This window comes from Aptenodytes forsteri, unplaced genomic scaffold, assembly GCF_000699145.1.
Source record: "Aptenodytes forsteri isolate BGI_AS27 unplaced genomic scaffold, ASM69914v1 Scaffold236, whole genome shotgun sequence".
NCBI lineage: Eukaryota > Metazoa > Chordata > Aves > Sphenisciformes > Spheniscidae > Aptenodytes > Aptenodytes forsteri.
In genome coordinates, this window is record NW_008794456.1 from 1,212,583 (window position 1) to 1,230,770 (window position 18,188).

Sequence of the window (18,188 nt, forward strand, 5' to 3'; positions counted from 1 at the left end):
AGTTTAAACTTTAAGGGGAAAAAGTAACTATTGCTTCCTTGTAAAGCCTTAAATATGAGTATCGCTGTCAGACCCTTGTTATAAAAGGGCTCTTACAGAAGGATTTGAGATGCAACTTGGTTTACTTTATCACTTCATTAAAGGTATTTATGGATTTAGAATTGTCCCAGGACGGGAAGAAAAGTCCCTTCTTAAATTACTGTCTGCTCAGAATAGCAATTTTGATTCTCTGGGCTTGACTCTTTTCCTCTTTACCAAACAGTGATGGAATTGCTCCCAATTTCCTTGACCGCAAGGGGAAAATCAGCCTTTCAATGTACAGAGGGGTCTTACACTGGAGTCTGCTGCACTGAACAAGGAGGAACTCTGATGCTCCTACACAATGACATTTTTATAGGGCTTGTTTTCCACTACAAGGATCTGTATACAAGACACAAACCAAATCACTACATTTTTCCACCATTTTGTATTTTATTGTACTAAGAATTAATTTTGGTCATTCCCTTAATCATCCCACATTACTTTAACAATTTTCTCTCACCTACCATTGCTCTGTAACAGCTAGTACTGAAATGTATTGAGAAGGGAGGGGGAAATCTCTTTAATCTCCCTACTTACTTGGTGCGTTTTTTGCCCGGCCATTTTTCCTCCCTACATAACCAAGCCAGACCGCTTCTGCCTGCTCACGTAAAGCCACGCTAATTGACAGGACAGCTCCGAGGTAAGTATAAACCTACCTGAAATATAAACCTGAAATTACTTTTAACGTTTTGAGAAGCCTGTCTGGATTTCAGGTTGGAAACACCCTTTCACCAGCTACACCGGCATTCCTTCCCGGGCAAAGGAAAACAGCCAGAAACACAAACACTTTCAGGTGGTATATTTTTCCCCGTTCATAGCTTTAAGTCAATACTGTGTTAACATTTAGCGGCTTAAAAGAGAAAGAATGCAATGTCCAAAAAGAACAAATTAAAAACAAGTTGAAGAACAAATTAAAGACCTCTCTTTGCTGTACCTTCATCCATCCACCCTTCCAGCTTTTCCCTGCTCCCAGGCCCTGCAGCTGGAGCCGCAGTCCAACAAGAAGCGCCACGGTGGAGGGAGCATTGGAGCTGTGGTGGCCCCAGAGCAGCCAACGGAGCTTCACACAGATGGAGCTTGGTGACACATTACATGTCACGGGATTATGTCATCGACAGGATCAAGGGAGCTGGGAACTATCTCATCTTTGCACGTTATTGCTAATCTCAATAAGCCAGTGATAGGTGGATTCTTCTCTACTTGGAGCAATGAGATGTTGTCCATTATCTGCACGATACTTGGCATCAACAAGCATCCCTGTTATCCAGAAGATGATCTAGGACTGCCTGTCCTCACCTGAAACTCAACAGGCCAGAGCATCTCCCCTTTCTCCTCGCAACATTCAGAAAAGCTATTATTTTTAAATGCAAGAAAAAAAGTTGGGACTACCTTCCAAAACAAAGAAGAAAATGCCGTGTACAAAGACGACCATTTGACAGAGGAGGAAGAATTGTAGAGGGCTACTGTTCAGCTTTCTCCTCACCCAAGCTGAATTCATTTGGCTCCGCTTTGCACTTATGAACTGTACAAACATTTCACTGCTAATGCACTGGCTCAGACCAGCTGAACTTCACCGAGCATTTTTAAGGCATTTCATTCTTCAAACAGCCACAGCTTTCCTCTTCAAAATCCCTGCATTCAAGTCTTCGTGCTTGGAAAAGGACCAAAGCCTCCACATTTCCTTATACCCAGGGGGTTGCAAGCGTGTTGCGCACTGCAGTCAATAAAGTGTCAAGAAGCTAATGAAGATGAAAGTGTCAACGCGTAGCAGTGATAACGCACACCTTTCCCATGTAGCTATTTTGACCATTTTGCAAACAAATTTGGCAGTTACCAGCAGGCCCAAGTCTGAAAAGCGAATGCGTAGCATCTCGACGTTATTAAACTTATTGCTGCTCCGCAGAAGTGTCATGGGATGACAGATTGCTCCATGCACATAAATTGGGTTCAGACAAGTTCTCAAACCCTTATGGGTTAAAAGCGGCTCCAGCATGAATCAGAGTCCCAGTGGTAAGATCATCGATACAAGGGATTATGCAGATTTAAGAAATACCCTCGGCACCCGAAAGTTTTCAGAATGCAAACTACGTCAACCCTGAAAACAAGAGGCACTGCATCATGATGGCAGGAGGGACAAAGCCAAGGGGGTTTAACAGACAAAAAAAGATTGTTTTAATAGGAGAGAAGCATCAGTCATTGAGTCTTACTTCATTCAGACTTTCTATCCAACCCATCCATCTTCAGTGCCAAGAGATGACAGGACCACCTCACTTTTTCCCCCCAGCCTAGTATATCAATAATGCCCATTTCTACCCCAAACAAATGACTCGCTAGAATGGCCCTTTTCCCTAAATTGGCTTGCCAAGCCCCACAAATGCCTCAGTACCTGCTATGGTCAACTTGGCTCTAACGGGGCCCCCTCGAGAGGTGGGCACCGATGGGTGGAGCCTTCCCCAATCATCTTCCCCAACAGCCACTTTGTCATTCATGGCTGGGGACCATCTGCGGAAGAGGGGACCGGGGAGGGGGGAGCCGAGCCAAAGACGGACACACACTCATACCCTCCCCACACAAGCCCGAATGCAAATTCCTTCGCCCTCGCAAAACGCCTCTGCAGGCATTATCTGTGAACAAAAGTCCTCGAGGCGGGCGGTCTCTGCATCACTGCTCTCTCTGTTAGCACCACCTGCTTGGCGTCAGCCGGGAGAGTCGCCGAGTTATCTTTTTGCCGCGTCTGCAGAAGCCAACGGGAGCACAATGGACCCCATCAGCCAGGGTCAGGCATGGCTTTCTTTCTCGCCCCCGTACCACCAGCCCTTTTCACCTCCACCATCTCCAGGACCCCGGAGCGCTCAATAAGGAGGTGGCTTCGAGCGCAAGGAGAAGGGGGGGGGAGGAAATATAGGTCTCTGGCGTAAATCACCGACGCCGTTTCCCCTCCTCTCCCTTTCCTTAAGACCTGATGGTCTTCAGTCACACATCTTAAAAGAAAAACAAAAAACAAAAACACAAAGACTTACTTGTCTCAAGTCGATGAAGGCCAACTGCAGCGTGTCCCCTTGGAACCCAGGCACTGGGCCGGATCTGGCAAACTCTGTGGGAAAGAAAAGAGGATAAAAAGCGCCTTTAACTAACCATGGACAGGGAGATTGGCAGACGGATGACAGGGAAGACAAGAGAGGCTGGGGGAGAGGAGGACCGCGCTTCTAAGGAGTCATGTCTCCCTCCCTTCAGCGTCTTTGTTCGCCCTTCAAAATTCATGTCATCAAAACACCATTAATTCCACCGTCCTGACAGCAAGGAAACTGTACTAATTCGACCTGAAATTTATTCCCATGAGCCGTACTGGGCTTCAGAGTATTTGTTTTGTGAATGGACAAACAACTCGCCGAGAAGAAAGGGGGGGATGGGGGTGGAAAAGTTTTTCCTCTCAACACAATAAAATCTTCAGCTGTGCAACTCTTTTCAGTTCCGAAAGCTATTTATATTTTAGGGCGCTGAAGGAATTTTCTAATTTCACGCCTGTCACCAGGCTCCATAAGCATCCATCAAAAAAATATGCCCAGCCGCATCATTAATTATTCGGCAGCTGATTATTTGCATTATCTGGTATGGCGCGCTATTGCCAGTGTACAGTCACCCCAAATGGGAAGAATCGCAGCCGTTATGTGGCGTATTTATTTATGTTGGATGAAGACATCTGACAACTGAATAACATTGGCTTCTAAAGCGAAGACAGTATTTCCAAGGCCACATTTATCTCCTTCCAGTGTAATCCGGCCAGAATTTCAGACTTAAATAATTTCTTTTTCTCCTAATCCATTATTTAAACCAAGTCTAAAACCACTGAGGGGGACTTGAATGAATCCACGTTAGAGGACCTTAGCTCTTCCATGTCATTTAACAGCTTTTACTTGGTAGCGCTCGTGAAGCCAACAACTGCACACATTCAAGTGTGTCTTTTGAAGACACGCCTGAGGTTGATTTTGCCCAACTTCACTTAATTTTCACCCTCTTTAGCTACACAAGTAACGGCTTTATCTCTGCTCTCCGTGCAACTTTTCATCACCGAGGGGATCTAGTTTGTGAAGCCACAACTCAACATCATGAAAGACTCAAGAGGGAGCTTCTGCCTTCAGCTAAATTTTTTTGCTCCTGCAGACACTGAAGATGCTGCACGCTGGAATGAAATGGTTTCTTGAGGTGCAACCGAGTGTGATGGCAGAAAGGAAGAAGGGAGGGAAAATATACACCAACCTACAGATTTTTAAGTTATGTATGGCCCATTATCGCCCAACTATTCTGGTTTTTACCATACAAGAACCCTCAAAACAGCTCCTGCAGCTCCACAAAGCTGAGGACTAAGGATGGCTCAGCAATAAGGAAGGAGGATTTTGCCTTCTGCCTCCATGACTGCACAGAGGTACTAAAGGACAAAGCCTGTCCTGTCCTTAAATGCTAAGCAGAGTCATTTCATGCCAGATGGTCTTCTCCTTGAATGCTTCTCCTTCTAAAAGTTATCTCATTTTCAAGCAAATGCCACAAAAGAAGGAAAACAAGTCATCACAGTCCTATTTTTAAGGTGGTCTTATAGCAGCCCAGTCATATGAGCAGTCCCCGTGGCTCTAATGACAACAGACTAATGAATTAGACATCGGGATTCAGCCCTGTTCCTCAATGCCTTATTTCTGGAAACCAGAGAGGGGTTAATTTGTCAGCTTTCTTGCTCCACCTTCCATTAAAATCTTGGGATGGAGAACATCCTTCAGTACGGACACAGGCACCTCCAGGGGCACAGTGGCCAGTTTTCAGACATCCATGGCTCTGCTTTTTAATATTTTTCAGATGCCAGAAGACCTCCAAGATTGAAACGATCACTCAAGTGACAACTGCTGCAGGACAACAGCAAACACGGCTGTAAAACCATTACTTTTATCCAACGTTATTACTAGAAACAACTAATAAATAAAAAGAAAGTATATACGTGACTGTTCACATTTAGATTTTGGAAAAGCGTAAGTCAAAGCCAGGAGAAACCATCCATCGTTGTGCCTATGGACTTTGCCACTTTTGCACAGGACGGGACTGGGCAGAGATAGGAACTGCTCAGCTTCCAGCCAGTTTCACTGACCAATGCTGCAATATTCAGGCTGCAAATAGTCCAAAGAGAGTTTATATTTAACCCTCAAAAACTGTTTTAATTACTTCTAACTGTAAAGGCATTTTAATGTACATTTGCTATAAAATTTGACTGTAGCTTGCCTGTGCCAGCACACACACGCAAGGGAGGACTAACACAAGCTTTCTGACTCTGATCTGCAAGCGATAAATCATCTTTACACATTCGCTGTACACCCCACTGTCTCATCTGGAAAAATTATCCCGAAAGCCACATCAATCCTAAAACACCCCCACTTTGGAAAAGCACGTACCTAAGAAGCTAAAAACTTTGAGATGCGAGAAATAGCGTTTAATCTTCTCGAGGGATGAAACTGCCCTGGGCGGCTCAGTGTCGCAGACGTCCCTGGGTTGCGGTACCCAACAAACTGGCTGAACCGCTACGTCCTACTCTCTAAGGATGGGGTCACGTCATGTTATTAATTATATTTGGAGAAACACTGGAAAACAGAAACCCTGAAAGGACTGCAATGAAAGAAAATTTCTATTTTGGATTTAAGGGCTTCGCAGCTGCTAGGAATCTATTTAGAAGCACACACATGGAGTTGTGAAATTTAAGATCTTCCCGAAAGCATGAACTTCAAATCCTCATGAGAAAATGCCTGTGACTGGGTCTTGAATGTTTTCACAAGACTCATGAATTCTTCACTACTGTCATCCGCTCATGAGCAACCCAAGACAGATTTCATCCCAAGCCATGGTTGCTAGTTAGCAGCTCACCTTCAGCCGTCTCTTACTAAGTATGGGAGGAAGGCCGGGAGAGTTAGGGAGTGACACTGCCCGTTAACACTGCGCATTACAACAACGGTAGCACATTGAACCAACATTGGCTTGAACAGCAATTCTCATCAAAAGAACAGATTGGAGTCTCTACTGCATTAACAATGCACTTGACATTCAAGAAGTGAAATGGCGTATGAGATCATATTATTTGTATTAAAGAAGAAATGAGAGCAAGAATACGGCTCAGACGCTAGAAGAAAGCTGCTACAGCACTTGGCTGTAAGGAGCCCGAAGAGGAATGAATGCAGTGCTTCACCCCACGGTTGTTATAAAAATAGCCGTACCTTCTGTAATCGTAGGTCACATTTTACATACCAATGCCACAAACTTATTTTGAAGGAGGAATGAACAAAGTCTTAAAGAAAAAAAGAAACAAAGAAGAGAACAGCGCTTTAGAGGAAAGACACAGCCAGTTCTTCTTGGTTTTAATCTCTTCAACCAGATTTCAGGATAATTTTCTCGGAACAACCAAGCACAGTGCTGGCCTCAGTACTGTCGGATTCGTTTATTGTACTGTCTCCACTACCAAGGCAAGTGGCAAACATAGCAAGCCACCTACAGTACAGCCCCTTGAGCAGAAAATCACAAGAGAATAGAGCAGATCAGTATGCGGCTGTTTGTACAAAGCATTTAGCCAGGGTAAAGGTTTGAGAGACTTGTGTTCAGGCCAAAAAAGTAATGTCTTTGCAAGGTCTACAGGCTTGGGCCACCCAGGGCAGGTCACAGGGGGACTCTAACCTCTCTTCCAAAACATTTCACCGATGAAAGAATCAAGGAACAGGAACCGTTAAGCCCTTTACAATGAACAAAGAATAAAGAGTTCAAACGCACACCAGAAAAGAGACATCCACTGTAAATTAATTATACAGAACGGGGGAATCTCTTTTTGTATACTGTAGACGGCTCTGCACAGAGGGACAGTCTTACACGTACTATGCGGTTCAAATAAACACAGCTGGCGACTTCATTCCTCAAAAACACTATTTTGAGGGTAAGATTTTCTCTAAATTACACACCACCACCAGAATTCATGATGGCAGACCTGCGGGATCGAGGTTACAGCAGCTCCTGGTGAGGGGAACCTGGACAATCCACTTGCGGTTGCATCAGTCAGGAACAAGATTTTGTATTTGGGGAAACAACCATCTCAGTATTCCTCAATGAAGAATGTAGGTCTCGAAGTCACCTTCCTTAGACAAACCCTTGGAAGACTATCTTAGAAAAGCCAAGTGACAGGACCTCTTGCACCTTACCCAGAGGCATAAAATGACACCTTGAGGATACTCAAGCTGAAACCCAAATCTCTGCGTGGACTCTGGAGAAGCTCGCAAGGGAAAAAAGGTGATAAACGATGGGTAGGAATTGAGGCAAGAGGAACAGAGAGAAGATCCCAATTTCCATACTGAGCTTATACTTCACCCACACCATTCCCACACAGCCCTGCTTTGAAGCTGTTCCCCATTATAGGACAAATTATCAAAGCTCATCCCCATCTGGGGAATTCCAGAGAGCTGCGGGAAGAGGGAGGAGTTATCCAAAATACACTGAACAGGGTCAGATTAAATAAAAATTTCTACCCCTCTCCGTCATTTGTTCCTCTGATGGAACAAAGATGAGCCTGGAGTCCTGTTATTGCATAGAAAGGAGTGATCCCAGAGGCCGTGATGGTCTGCTGACAGGGCTGAGGAGCATCCACAGCCCCAGAGAGGAACTCCTCACTGCTGGAGCACTGGATGTTTTCAAGTAGAAGAAAAGGAAGCTCTTCAGAAGAAATTGTACGAGATGTATACCAAGAAAATTGGTCCCTGCCAATCTATAGGACAGGTCTACAGAATCATGTTACAGATCTATACAGGTTCCCAAACTCATAACCCAAGATGTACAATGGATGTCTCTTAGCAGATGTGAAGTTCTCAGCTCCATTAAAATACTAATACCAGGAAAAGTGGAATGTACGCATCTCACCATTAGCTCATTCGAGCTGCAAAGGTTGACAAGCATCAACAGTGTGTGTCCATGATGGGTGGGGAAGGGAAGGTGGGTGCAGAGCTGAGGAACTGTGCGCTCTTAAAGTTGCTTAAACAAAATTAGGTGTGGACAGAGGCGTCTTCTCTTCCTAGAGTTGCAAAGGACTATAAGGATGGGTAAATAAATATCAGTGGGTATCCTGGTAACAAAGGAGAACACAGGAAGGTGGTGTTGGAGATGGAGGATATCCAAAATGAGGTAGCAGGCAGCAGAGGTTGGAGACAAGAGGACAGGAGAGGCTGAGATGACACTGTGGGATTAGCAAGAGGTTTACAAAGGAGACAGAAGAGAAGGGAAACAGAGAGAGAAATACTAAAGCTAAAACACTGAAGGACACCAGGTGATGGATTATAGGACAGATGAAGGGCAAATATAAGCCAAAAATCAGCTGATGGTTAGAGATGGCAGAGGCAAGCAGGAGGTCTCAGTTTAGGGGCAACGTAAAATGGCTGGAGAGAAGTTCATTTCTCTTTGACATCATGCAAACTCCCAGGATTTGCTCGAGTCAGACTTGCAAAGACCACTTAAGTACTGTGCTAAAGTAGAGAGCATTGTCCAAATACGTCCTATCAGCATCTAAACAAAAAAGACACGGTTTTGATAGCTTATTGATGGGGAGTCACGCGCTTCTCCTCCATGCACATTTATACGCGCTACTTCACCAGGCATCACTTCCTTTGCCACTGCGAGTACTTTGCAACCTCTAAGAAAGGTCAGCTGAGGGAAATGAAGGCAGCACTAAATAAATTAAAGATATGCCCAGGGGAACAAATTCAGGGAGAAATAAGGGAGGATAAATCTAAGCGTAGGAAAGTAGCACAGCCGAGGACCAGAGGCTCCCACTTCCATGCCCTCTGTCACTCAGCGCACCAATAATTTACCCTTCCCCTTTCAGAAGCACATACAGCAGTGCTTGGAAGACAGCTCTGCTGTCAATACAAATCACCCCACTCCATTTTAACAGCAGGAAAATGCAAAGTTTTGTTTCCCAATGAGGGCTGAGTTTTGACAAGTGAAGAGGTGGGAAGGAAGCGATCCGCTCCTCTCGTCCTCCGAGGGAACGGCGCAGGTCACCGGCATCGTGAGCGACAGGCGGGCCTGGGCAAAGCACCGGGCAAACAGAGGGTCTGCAAGTTCCCAGGGATGAGCTGAACTACGTGCTTGCACGGGCATCAGCATCTGCTTGCTCCACGATGAAAAGGTGTTCTTTCAAGCCATCCATGCAGGCAGCTCATGCAAACTGTGCTCAACCTTGTATTTGGGACAGTCTAGGACACTAATGGCACTTTAATCAACAGGTAGCAGCTTTCTTAAGCTGCCAAAATCCATGATCTGGTTCAGTCATGTGCCCGTACGCTAAATACACCCACACACTCTCGAAGCTCAGCACCCTTTTGCCAGAATTACTGTTTTTCTTGCTGCTCAGCCCCGCTCCAGGTTGCGATGTTGCAGTATGTGGTGGCCAATGGATGACCCCAAGCCAGCCCTACGGAGGAAATGCAAGGGAAGGAGCTGTGTTTATTCCTGACGTGCACAATAAAACGCTATCGAGTGCTACAATGAGCTGCAATTTGGGCAAGAAAAGTCACCAGGAGGGAAAACAGGGATGCTGAAAGAGAAGGAATATCTGACCATGGTGTGGGGAAGGAAAGCAGCCTTGCCATGGAACAGAGCATCCCCAGAGTGAGCTGTGGAGCAGATCTCTGCAAGGCTTCGTCTTGGACCTCCCAGCAGCAGGAGACAGAGGAATGGCAGTCCCAGCCTGCAGTGAAGGAGCAGTGCTGCAGTGAGTGCCCTGCGGCACGGCAGGCACCGGAGCCAGCATGGGGGGGAGATGGCCAATTTTCCGAGCGAGGCTTGGCTCCGAAACAAAGGTTGGAAACCCCTGGCTTAGAGGACACTGCCTACAGGCACTGCAAGGCAGGTGGCAAACCAAGCTGCTACCTGGCATGCCTCTTCCCTGCTCTTCCATCAGCTTCTTCTGCCACCCATGTGGCATCATCGACCACTGTCATCCCAGCCTGCAACCTCCTACAACTCCCATGTTGCAGCATGATGAGTTCCTACCAACCGTCCAAACCACAGCCATGGTCCTTTTACACCATCACAACCCAGGACACATGATGTAGCTTTGTCCTTCATCATGGGCTAATAAAGGTCCCCTCCCTGGCTCTCACCATGCGTGAGGAGCTCACACACACACGGTTACCACCAACTCAGCCAGCACAGAACCACCACCAGCTGCAGTAACATGACCCTATGTACGAGCACTATGTCTCAGGAGGATCTGCAGCTTTAGGTTTTTTTAAACATGTATCTTTTCTTTTTAACGATATATCTGGGTGGCACGGAGAGGCACTTGACTGAGGCTGTGAGCCACTAATTTAATAAAAAGCTATCAGGTATTGCAGGATCTGAAGAATCATAGAATCATTTAGGTTGGAAAAGACCTCTAAGATCATTGAGTCCAACCCTAAACCTAACACTGCCAAGTCCACCACTAAACCATGTCTCTCAGTGCCACATCTACGCATCTTTTAAACACCTCCAGGGATGGGGACTCCACCACTTCCCTGGGCAGCCTGTTCCAGTGCTTGACAACCCCTTCGGTGAAGAAATTTCTCCTCATGTCCAATCTAAACCTCCCCTGGCACAACTTGAGGCCGTTTCCTCTCGTCCTATCGCTTGTTACTTGGGAGAAGAGACCGACACCCACCTCGCTACAACCTCCTTTCAGGTAGTTGTAGAGAGCGATGAGGTCTCCCCTCAGCCTCCGTTGCCCTTCCTGGACACGCTCCAGCACCTCGACGTCCTTCTTGGAGTGAGGGGCCCAAAACTGAACACAGTGTTTGAGGTGCATTGAGAGATCAGCATCAGTGGCATGGAGACTTCTCTCCTGATGTGATCTGCTCAAACATTTCCCTCTGTTCATTGCAACATCCCCTTTCCTCCCCCAAAATAGGAGCTTTTGCTGGTGCATTGCGGCAGGATGGATACCAGCAAGCACACGGTGCAGTAACCTAAAATCCGGGTGTTTGTCCTCAAAACCGCCGTGCTCACCTCTAGCTCCACACACACTAATCCCCGATGGGTTGCAGGTTGGAAAAACATCAAGCAGCCGTTTGCATGGTGCAAACAGCCTGTGCTCGAGGGAGGGGACTCCTCCGGCGTGGTGGGAAAACCCCGGTGTCTTAGACAAATAACGGGTTTTCCACGTGAGAAAGTCCTCGGAGCCAGGTAACGCAGCCAAGAAGGAGGTGGTGAACGGCTGCGCCGGGACCCGTATCGGTGCATTTTGGCACACTCGGGTGTCGGGCTGGAGGATTCCTCAAACCGGTGGAGACATCTGTGTTTCTTATTGACTGCGCCCAGGAGTGGGCTGAACAAAAATTGGGAGTTTAATGAAATTTTAAATATCATTTTAATGGCTCTTTTAATTTCTCATAAAGCAGCAGTTAAAAGACTTTAGAGATTATGGAACTGCTTATTTTATGATCTAAGTATTGTAAAAACAATCTGCCTCAACCACTGCTGGAACCGGTTACGTAGATGGGAAACACTTTTGTAGGAGCGAGAGCAGCCCCCTTTTTTTTTTTTCTTTTTCGGTCGTAATCTCCAAATCTGGGTTGTTATATTTGATTTCCACTACCTCTGAGGTACAGGACATATGGGGAAAAAAAAGTATATATCATCAGCAGGAGGTCCAAAAAAGAGCAGAGCAGGGAACTGGGTTGCAAGGCGTGTAGCAATTACAAACAGCACATTGCACGTACTGTTAAATCCTGGGTTACAGACGTATTCTGGAGGACAGCAAACCCATTTTAAAAAGCAAATGCCTATTCCCAAAAAAGCATCACCTCCTCTATTTACAGGTTCACAGAAATATTTGTGTTGGTTTTTTTTCTTTCCTCTCAAGAGGTTTTTTTTTTTCTCTCTCTCTTTTCAAGTTGGCTCATTGGGCTGGAGCCAGAACTGACTCCTAAATTGAGACATAATTAGAGATGTCCTGCTGTGTCTTTCTGGGCAATTCATTTAACCTCTATACCTTATTTCACTGCAGGTTTAAATAAAGAGGTGAGAGAATCTCTCTTGACTGCATAAAAAAAGAGCTATGTAAAGCCAAGCGGTAAGAACAAGAATTACAACTAATACCCGGCCAACAACAGACGTTTTAAAAATGACTTTTGCCCTTCCCTGGATGTCAGCCGTGCCATCCACGCACACACACATCGCTGTAAAGCTGCACCAAAAGACTTTCAAACCTCTAACACACACCTTGGAAAACAGCTTTTTGCTGGGAAAAAAAGAGGACATCCACCTCGACGGGCAGAACCGGTGCCTTACGTCTCCTCGAGGGCTTTGTCCCGCCGGAGGCTCCAGCACCGTGGTCTCCCCGGGGGGGATAATGCCACAGGAAAGCAGCTCGCATTTTTCCCAGGTTTCTCACATCACAGCCAGCCTAATAGGATTTTTACAACCTTTCAGCTCCACTCTTTCTTGCCTCTTTCGCACCAAAAATGCTGCTGACGTATACAGGACTATTCATACGACCGAGACATGCAAGATTTGGCTCTTAATGTTTGTTTAATTTACTACTTCTCCCCAGTCCTCCAAAAGCTTTCTTTTTGAAGGTCATAAAATTAATAAACTGTATATTCAGTGCTCTGAACATGCAAAACAAGCACGTTTCTACGGAGGGGGGGATTTATGGTGCAGGCATAAAATTAATAACTGTATATTCAGTGCTCTGAACATGCAAAACAAGCACGTTTCTACGGAGGGGGGGATTTATGGTGCAGGCAAGGGGTCCCATCATGACCTCGTGCTTCTCCCGAGCACCATCCAGGCTTGCATGTGCCTGGTGCCAAACCTTAGTCTGATGCAATGGTTCATGCAGCCGTTCCCTTTTTACGCTGATGGGATAGCAACTTATTTATAAATCAGGAAATATTTTGTGAACCCACAAGTCTGGAGAATTAATTTACCGGTCTCTCGTTTTAAGCCTAAGCCATCATCTTTTTCACCTCTACAATTGTTATCTATTGTGCATATACACATTTTTTTGTAACGTGCATTATATCTGCTCTGATATAGAGCAAATTACCTGCACCACCTTCAAACCATGCTTAATATACGACTAAGTCCTTTCATTAATTTGCCTCACCACTCTCTTAGCCAGCTTATACCTTTGGCATTCACAAGAGACTTAAACAAAAGCCTAATAAACTCCGGGATCGAAACTCCGAAGCCCCGTTCCCACATCACAGAACTCACTGGAAGTGCTCCAAACAGCCATAAAATCCTATTTTAATATGATAAGTACAAGATAAAGCTGCTAAACTAGGTAAGGCTTGGGGGTCTGGGGAGAGGAAGAGGGCTGGAGGCAGAGACATAAAGTCGATTATGCAACTGGTATAATAAGGATGCCGAGATTCGCACCTGCGCTTTCAGGTAAAAGATAAAAAAAAGACAAAACCAAACAAAACCCTTGCAAACTGAAACATATTTTCTGAATATACCAGTTCACTCTCGGGATTGGCTCTTCTAAAAAGAAAACTCTTGATGCACTGCTTCTCAAAAATAGAACTAAAATTATCCCCGGTGTCAGCAAAGCCACCAGACAAACCCACAGGAACGAGGGAACGCATTTTTCCTGCCGAAAAAGAAGAAAAAGACTTTGTCTGGGTTTACCGTTCTGGGGGCTGACAGTGATGGATAGGAAGGTTACAGCACCGGCATCCGTCTCCATTCCCCTGCCCGAGACGGCATCTCGGGCCGGGGCTGGGGGGGAGCGGGTCGCCTGCCCCGCTGCTCGGGTTGGCGTCACCTGCTCTTGAATGTCTGAGTGCTCCTGGTTTTGTCTCGCAAAACAACTGGAATTTAAGGAATCGTGCTTTTAAACCCGACATTAAATGTCATCCGTTTTACTTAGCATCGGGGGCTTTTAGGGAAGAGACGCTGCTTAGTGACCCACGTTACCGATGGGGCGGAAAACTGCAGGGTTACGAGTCTGTTTGCAGCCGAAAGAAAAAGAAGGAAACTATTATTAATGACAAATGCTTCCTATTATTCTCAGCAACATCGCCTGTCCCTCTGCGGACACCGACTGGGAACACAGCTGCTACCAGTGCTGCCCCGACGCGCTGATGGGACACAAATTAGACAGCAAGAATTTAGGGCTGAAGGTGTTTCTGAAAGAAAAATAAGGCACTGCTTGCATTACGACATATGATATAGCTGCAGATTTTGGATATGATTCATTAAACAGGGATCCTTCTCACAGGCTACTCAGCTGAGTGCTGGAAATTAGCAAAAGGACATTAAAAAATTAAAATATACTCCCTACAAACACCAAAAATCTTACTGGGTGATCTTTCTCCCAAATAAATTTCATCTCACCATTGACGGGCGCAGCTGAACTAAAACATGGTCAGCAAAATGTTTTATAAAGGGTAGAAGAATATCTTTTGACAGTGTTAAGTGCCAGATGATGACGAAACCAACACAACTGATTCCACTGAGTTATCAGGGACAGAAAAAGCAAACTCACTGCTATTTAGGCCCCGATGCCATTCCTACTGAGGCCAGGGACTATTTTGCTGTGGGGTTTAATGGGAGCCACACTGGGCCAAAGAGCATTTCAGAAGACTCTGCAGCAAACAGGTTTATCGTGTTCTAAACAAGATACATCCCAATCTCCACATCAACCACAAAAGCCAAAAAGGTGGGTATTTGGAAAAAAAACTTCCCCAAAATACTTTATCAAAGATTTCCTGAACTCTTTATCAACCCTATCAAGCTCTGTGTTTTCCATAGCCACGGTTGCTAATCCATCCCAATATTAATCCCAATAATACATCCATCCCCCTCATAAGGGAGAGAGGTTCCTCTGTGTGTTCACCCTGCTTTAGCTTAATTATAAAAACTGGAAGAAGAAAAAAGGCATTTTGTCAGTTTTGTGCTATATTTTTTTAACCCTTCTGTTGAGCAGAATAACAAGCAACTTGAGGGAAACCTTAGGATTTCAGAGCTAATTCAGGCGTAAGCTAGATGAACCGAAATGAGCAGGGTTGAGAGCAAAGCCACGGTGCTGGCACCGCGATGCTCCACGCACACCTTTGAACAGATGTAGTTATTTTGTCACAAGACATCTCTTTTCCATAACGGTGACTTTGCAAAAAGGGTTCGCTTCGAGAAAAAATTCCCTGCAGCAGACAGAGAAGACAAACAGCTGAGGTCAGGAGAGGACCAGAACTTCTTAAGAACATAAGCCAGTTATTGTCTTCAGAAACAGTCATAAGTAAACTGATTTTTGTTAGCCCATCTCATGTTTTACCCACTCTAATCCCTCCTATTTTTAAAATACTCCATCTCAAAAAGCAGGGATGGTCTGGAAAGCATCAAGGCGGCATTAAAGAGCAAAAGGAAGAGTAAAGCTTTGATCTCTTAGAATTCGCTGGGCTGCTTCTGTCCTGAAGATACTGCCAGGTGTCATCCTGGACAGCCCCAGCAAGCTCTGCAGGCATTCGCCAGTCCCAAATACTTGGCATCACTAAAAGCCCCAGCTTGGGTCCCGGCATACGAACGGGCAAAACGAGACATGGAAAGAGAGATGATTTTGCATCTTACGTTCACACTCCTCCACGTCCAGGTTGAACTGCTGCAGGGCACCCAGCGTCAGCTGCCGCACTTCGGCTTCCAGCAGCAGCTGCATCAGCGAGGTGGAGAGGTGTTTGCACGCCGACATGCAAGCCGTCTGTGCCACCTTCCCCTGCAAGAGAAAAGGGAGACTTATTAAGGCCATCGAGCACAAAATGAAAGAGGAACTTCTTTAGACCAGGACTCGCCAGTCCAGCCTCTTTAACGTGTCCCATCTGCTATGGGACCTTCACGTAGTGCTCAATCTCGCAACCGCCGTCTTTCAAGGGAATCACCTTTTAGGACTCCCCGTTGCTACTAGCAGGGTTACACCTTGTCAGGTGCAGAGTGTCTGGTAGCAGCTCAAATCCAGGAAAGCCTTGGGATGTTTAGAATTCTAAGCGTCTCTCATTATCGTGTCCTAACGTGGGCAAGACAACATACCACATTTTATTCGCCATCCTACGTAAGATGGCCTGAAGTAACCTTGTTGATAGGTCAAAATAGCGCCAATGACAATTCCAAACTCCAGCCTACAACTAAACCAGCGTCTATATATGTTCCAAGACAGGAATTTCAAAATCCCTTTCCAACAGCAGAGGCTCATAGTTCAAGGCTTAGCCTTGGCTACCGGGGAGCAGAGAGCCGGGGCCACGCTGTTGTGACAACAGTGTCTCTATGACGTTGACGCTTTTCAATCCACTTCCACCACCGTGCAGCACCTTCCAGATGCCAATGGGGACCGAGGAGAAGGAAATATCAAGGTGAGGTGATTGAAGAAGTCAGTTGTGTTTACATGGATAGGATTGCTCCCCAGGGCTGGGGAATGACCTCAGGCACCCGGACGCATCCTGTGCCTGCTTGTACCACAGGGAATGCGGTTATCAACACTTGCCTCCTCCCGAGCCATCCCTAATTTGTGGTGATCAAACAGGGCTCTACGGGGAGGAGGCCGCAGCCGAGGCTGCCATGCAGAGAGAAACTCCTTAAATCCCTTGAAATGCTCCTATCTATAACGAAAGCATGACCAGTTATGAGTTTCAGCTATTAAGGAAATTGAGGACGTTGTCGGTAAATATTTATTTTTAACACATTTTCTCTGAGCCACCGCGGTTATGTATCACTTTTGAGGAACAATTGAGATCTCAAGCTATAAATCATGTGAACAGTTGGTAGCAAGAGGAATTACCCTAGACAAGCCTTCCGTTTTCCGATCAAGAAACAACTGCAAGGCAGGAGAAGAGTGATCACAACAGATGATTTAATTAGCATGCTTACATTTTTGAACTGTTGAATTTGAAACAGCTGATTTTCAAATTATGGGTGAAGCCCCTGCATCGACAGAATTGAGCTGTCAGGTAGGAAGCCTAGGATGCCTCTGAGGACTTACGATGTTCAAAGAAGAGTGGTATTAAGGAAAGGGATGACGGTGGGAGTAGGGATGGGCTGTGGAACAGGAGAAAGGGAGAAGGGTGCTCAGAAAGCTCCACCTCCTGCGAAAGGCCATAAGCAGGTCACTTAGCTTGAGTACCCACACCCTGACCTGGCTGGAGCATCAGCTACCAGGAGAGACACTGTCAGAAGAGAAGGAAGCTGATGAGCACGGACATGAAGAACTGAGATCCTCCAAAAAGACCTACGGATTCTTGATCCTCTTGAGACGCCGCGAGGGGACAGAGGAGGAGGAGACCTTTCCACAAACCGCACAGATGCTCTGCCTCATAGGAGGCAGAGGAGGACCATAGGAGGACCAGGCTCGGGAGCAAGCAGGAAACACACTCTGCATTTAGCCAAGTGGTTCAGAAAATACAAGTTGACTGACCAGAAGCATAAAAGGAAAATTAAAGCACCCATAAGGCCATTAAACAACTCAGACCATCTCAGGCACACAGTGCTTATAAAGCTAAGGTTTCTTTTCTTCTTACTGAATTTGTTTTGCATCACTGCAGCAAGTCTCACAGGTTACAGGTGCCACGCTCTCAGTGAACTAAAACCAAGCATCATTTAGTGTCCTGGTTTTGGCAGGGATAGAGTTAGTTTCCTTTCTAGTAGCTGGTACAGTGTTTTGGATTTAGGATGAGAACAAAGTTGATAATGCACCGATGTTTTAGTTGTTGCTAGGTAATGCTTACACTAGCCAAGGACTTTTCAGCTTCCCATGCTCTACTGACTGAGAAGGCTGGAGGTGCACAAGAAGCTGGGAGGGGGCACAGCCAAACTGGCCAAAGGGACATTCCATACCATGGGGCGTCATGCTCAGTACATAAACTGGGGAAAGCTGGCCGGGGGGGGGCCACTGCTCGGGGACTGGCTGGGCATCGGTCGGCGGGTGGTGAGCAATTGTACTGTGCATCACTTGCTTTGTGTATTATTATTATTATCATATTATTATTATCAATTTATTTCAATTATTAAACTGTTTTTATCTCAACCCACGAGTTTTTCTTAACTTGTGCTCTTCCAATTCTCTCCCCCATCCC

General features: G+C 45.9%; 1 protein-coding gene across 3 annotated transcripts in view; it reads right to left on the bottom strand.

Moving 5' to 3' along the window:
• EXOC6B (exocyst complex component 6B) overlaps positions 1-18,188 on the bottom strand; it is a 271,015-nt gene that overhangs the window by 79,894 nt on the left and 172,933 nt on the right. For all 3 annotated transcript variants that reach the window (XM_009290673.2, XM_009290672.2, XM_019474974.1), the window contains exons 20-21: positions 15,700-15,841; positions 3,102-3,175 (exon numbers count right to left, since the gene is read on the bottom strand). In XM_009290673.2, the coding sequence (XP_009288948.1) occupies positions 3,102-3,175; positions 15,700-15,841 (216 nt within the window). The remainder of the gene's footprint in view (positions 1-3,101; positions 3,176-15,699; positions 15,842-18,188) is intronic.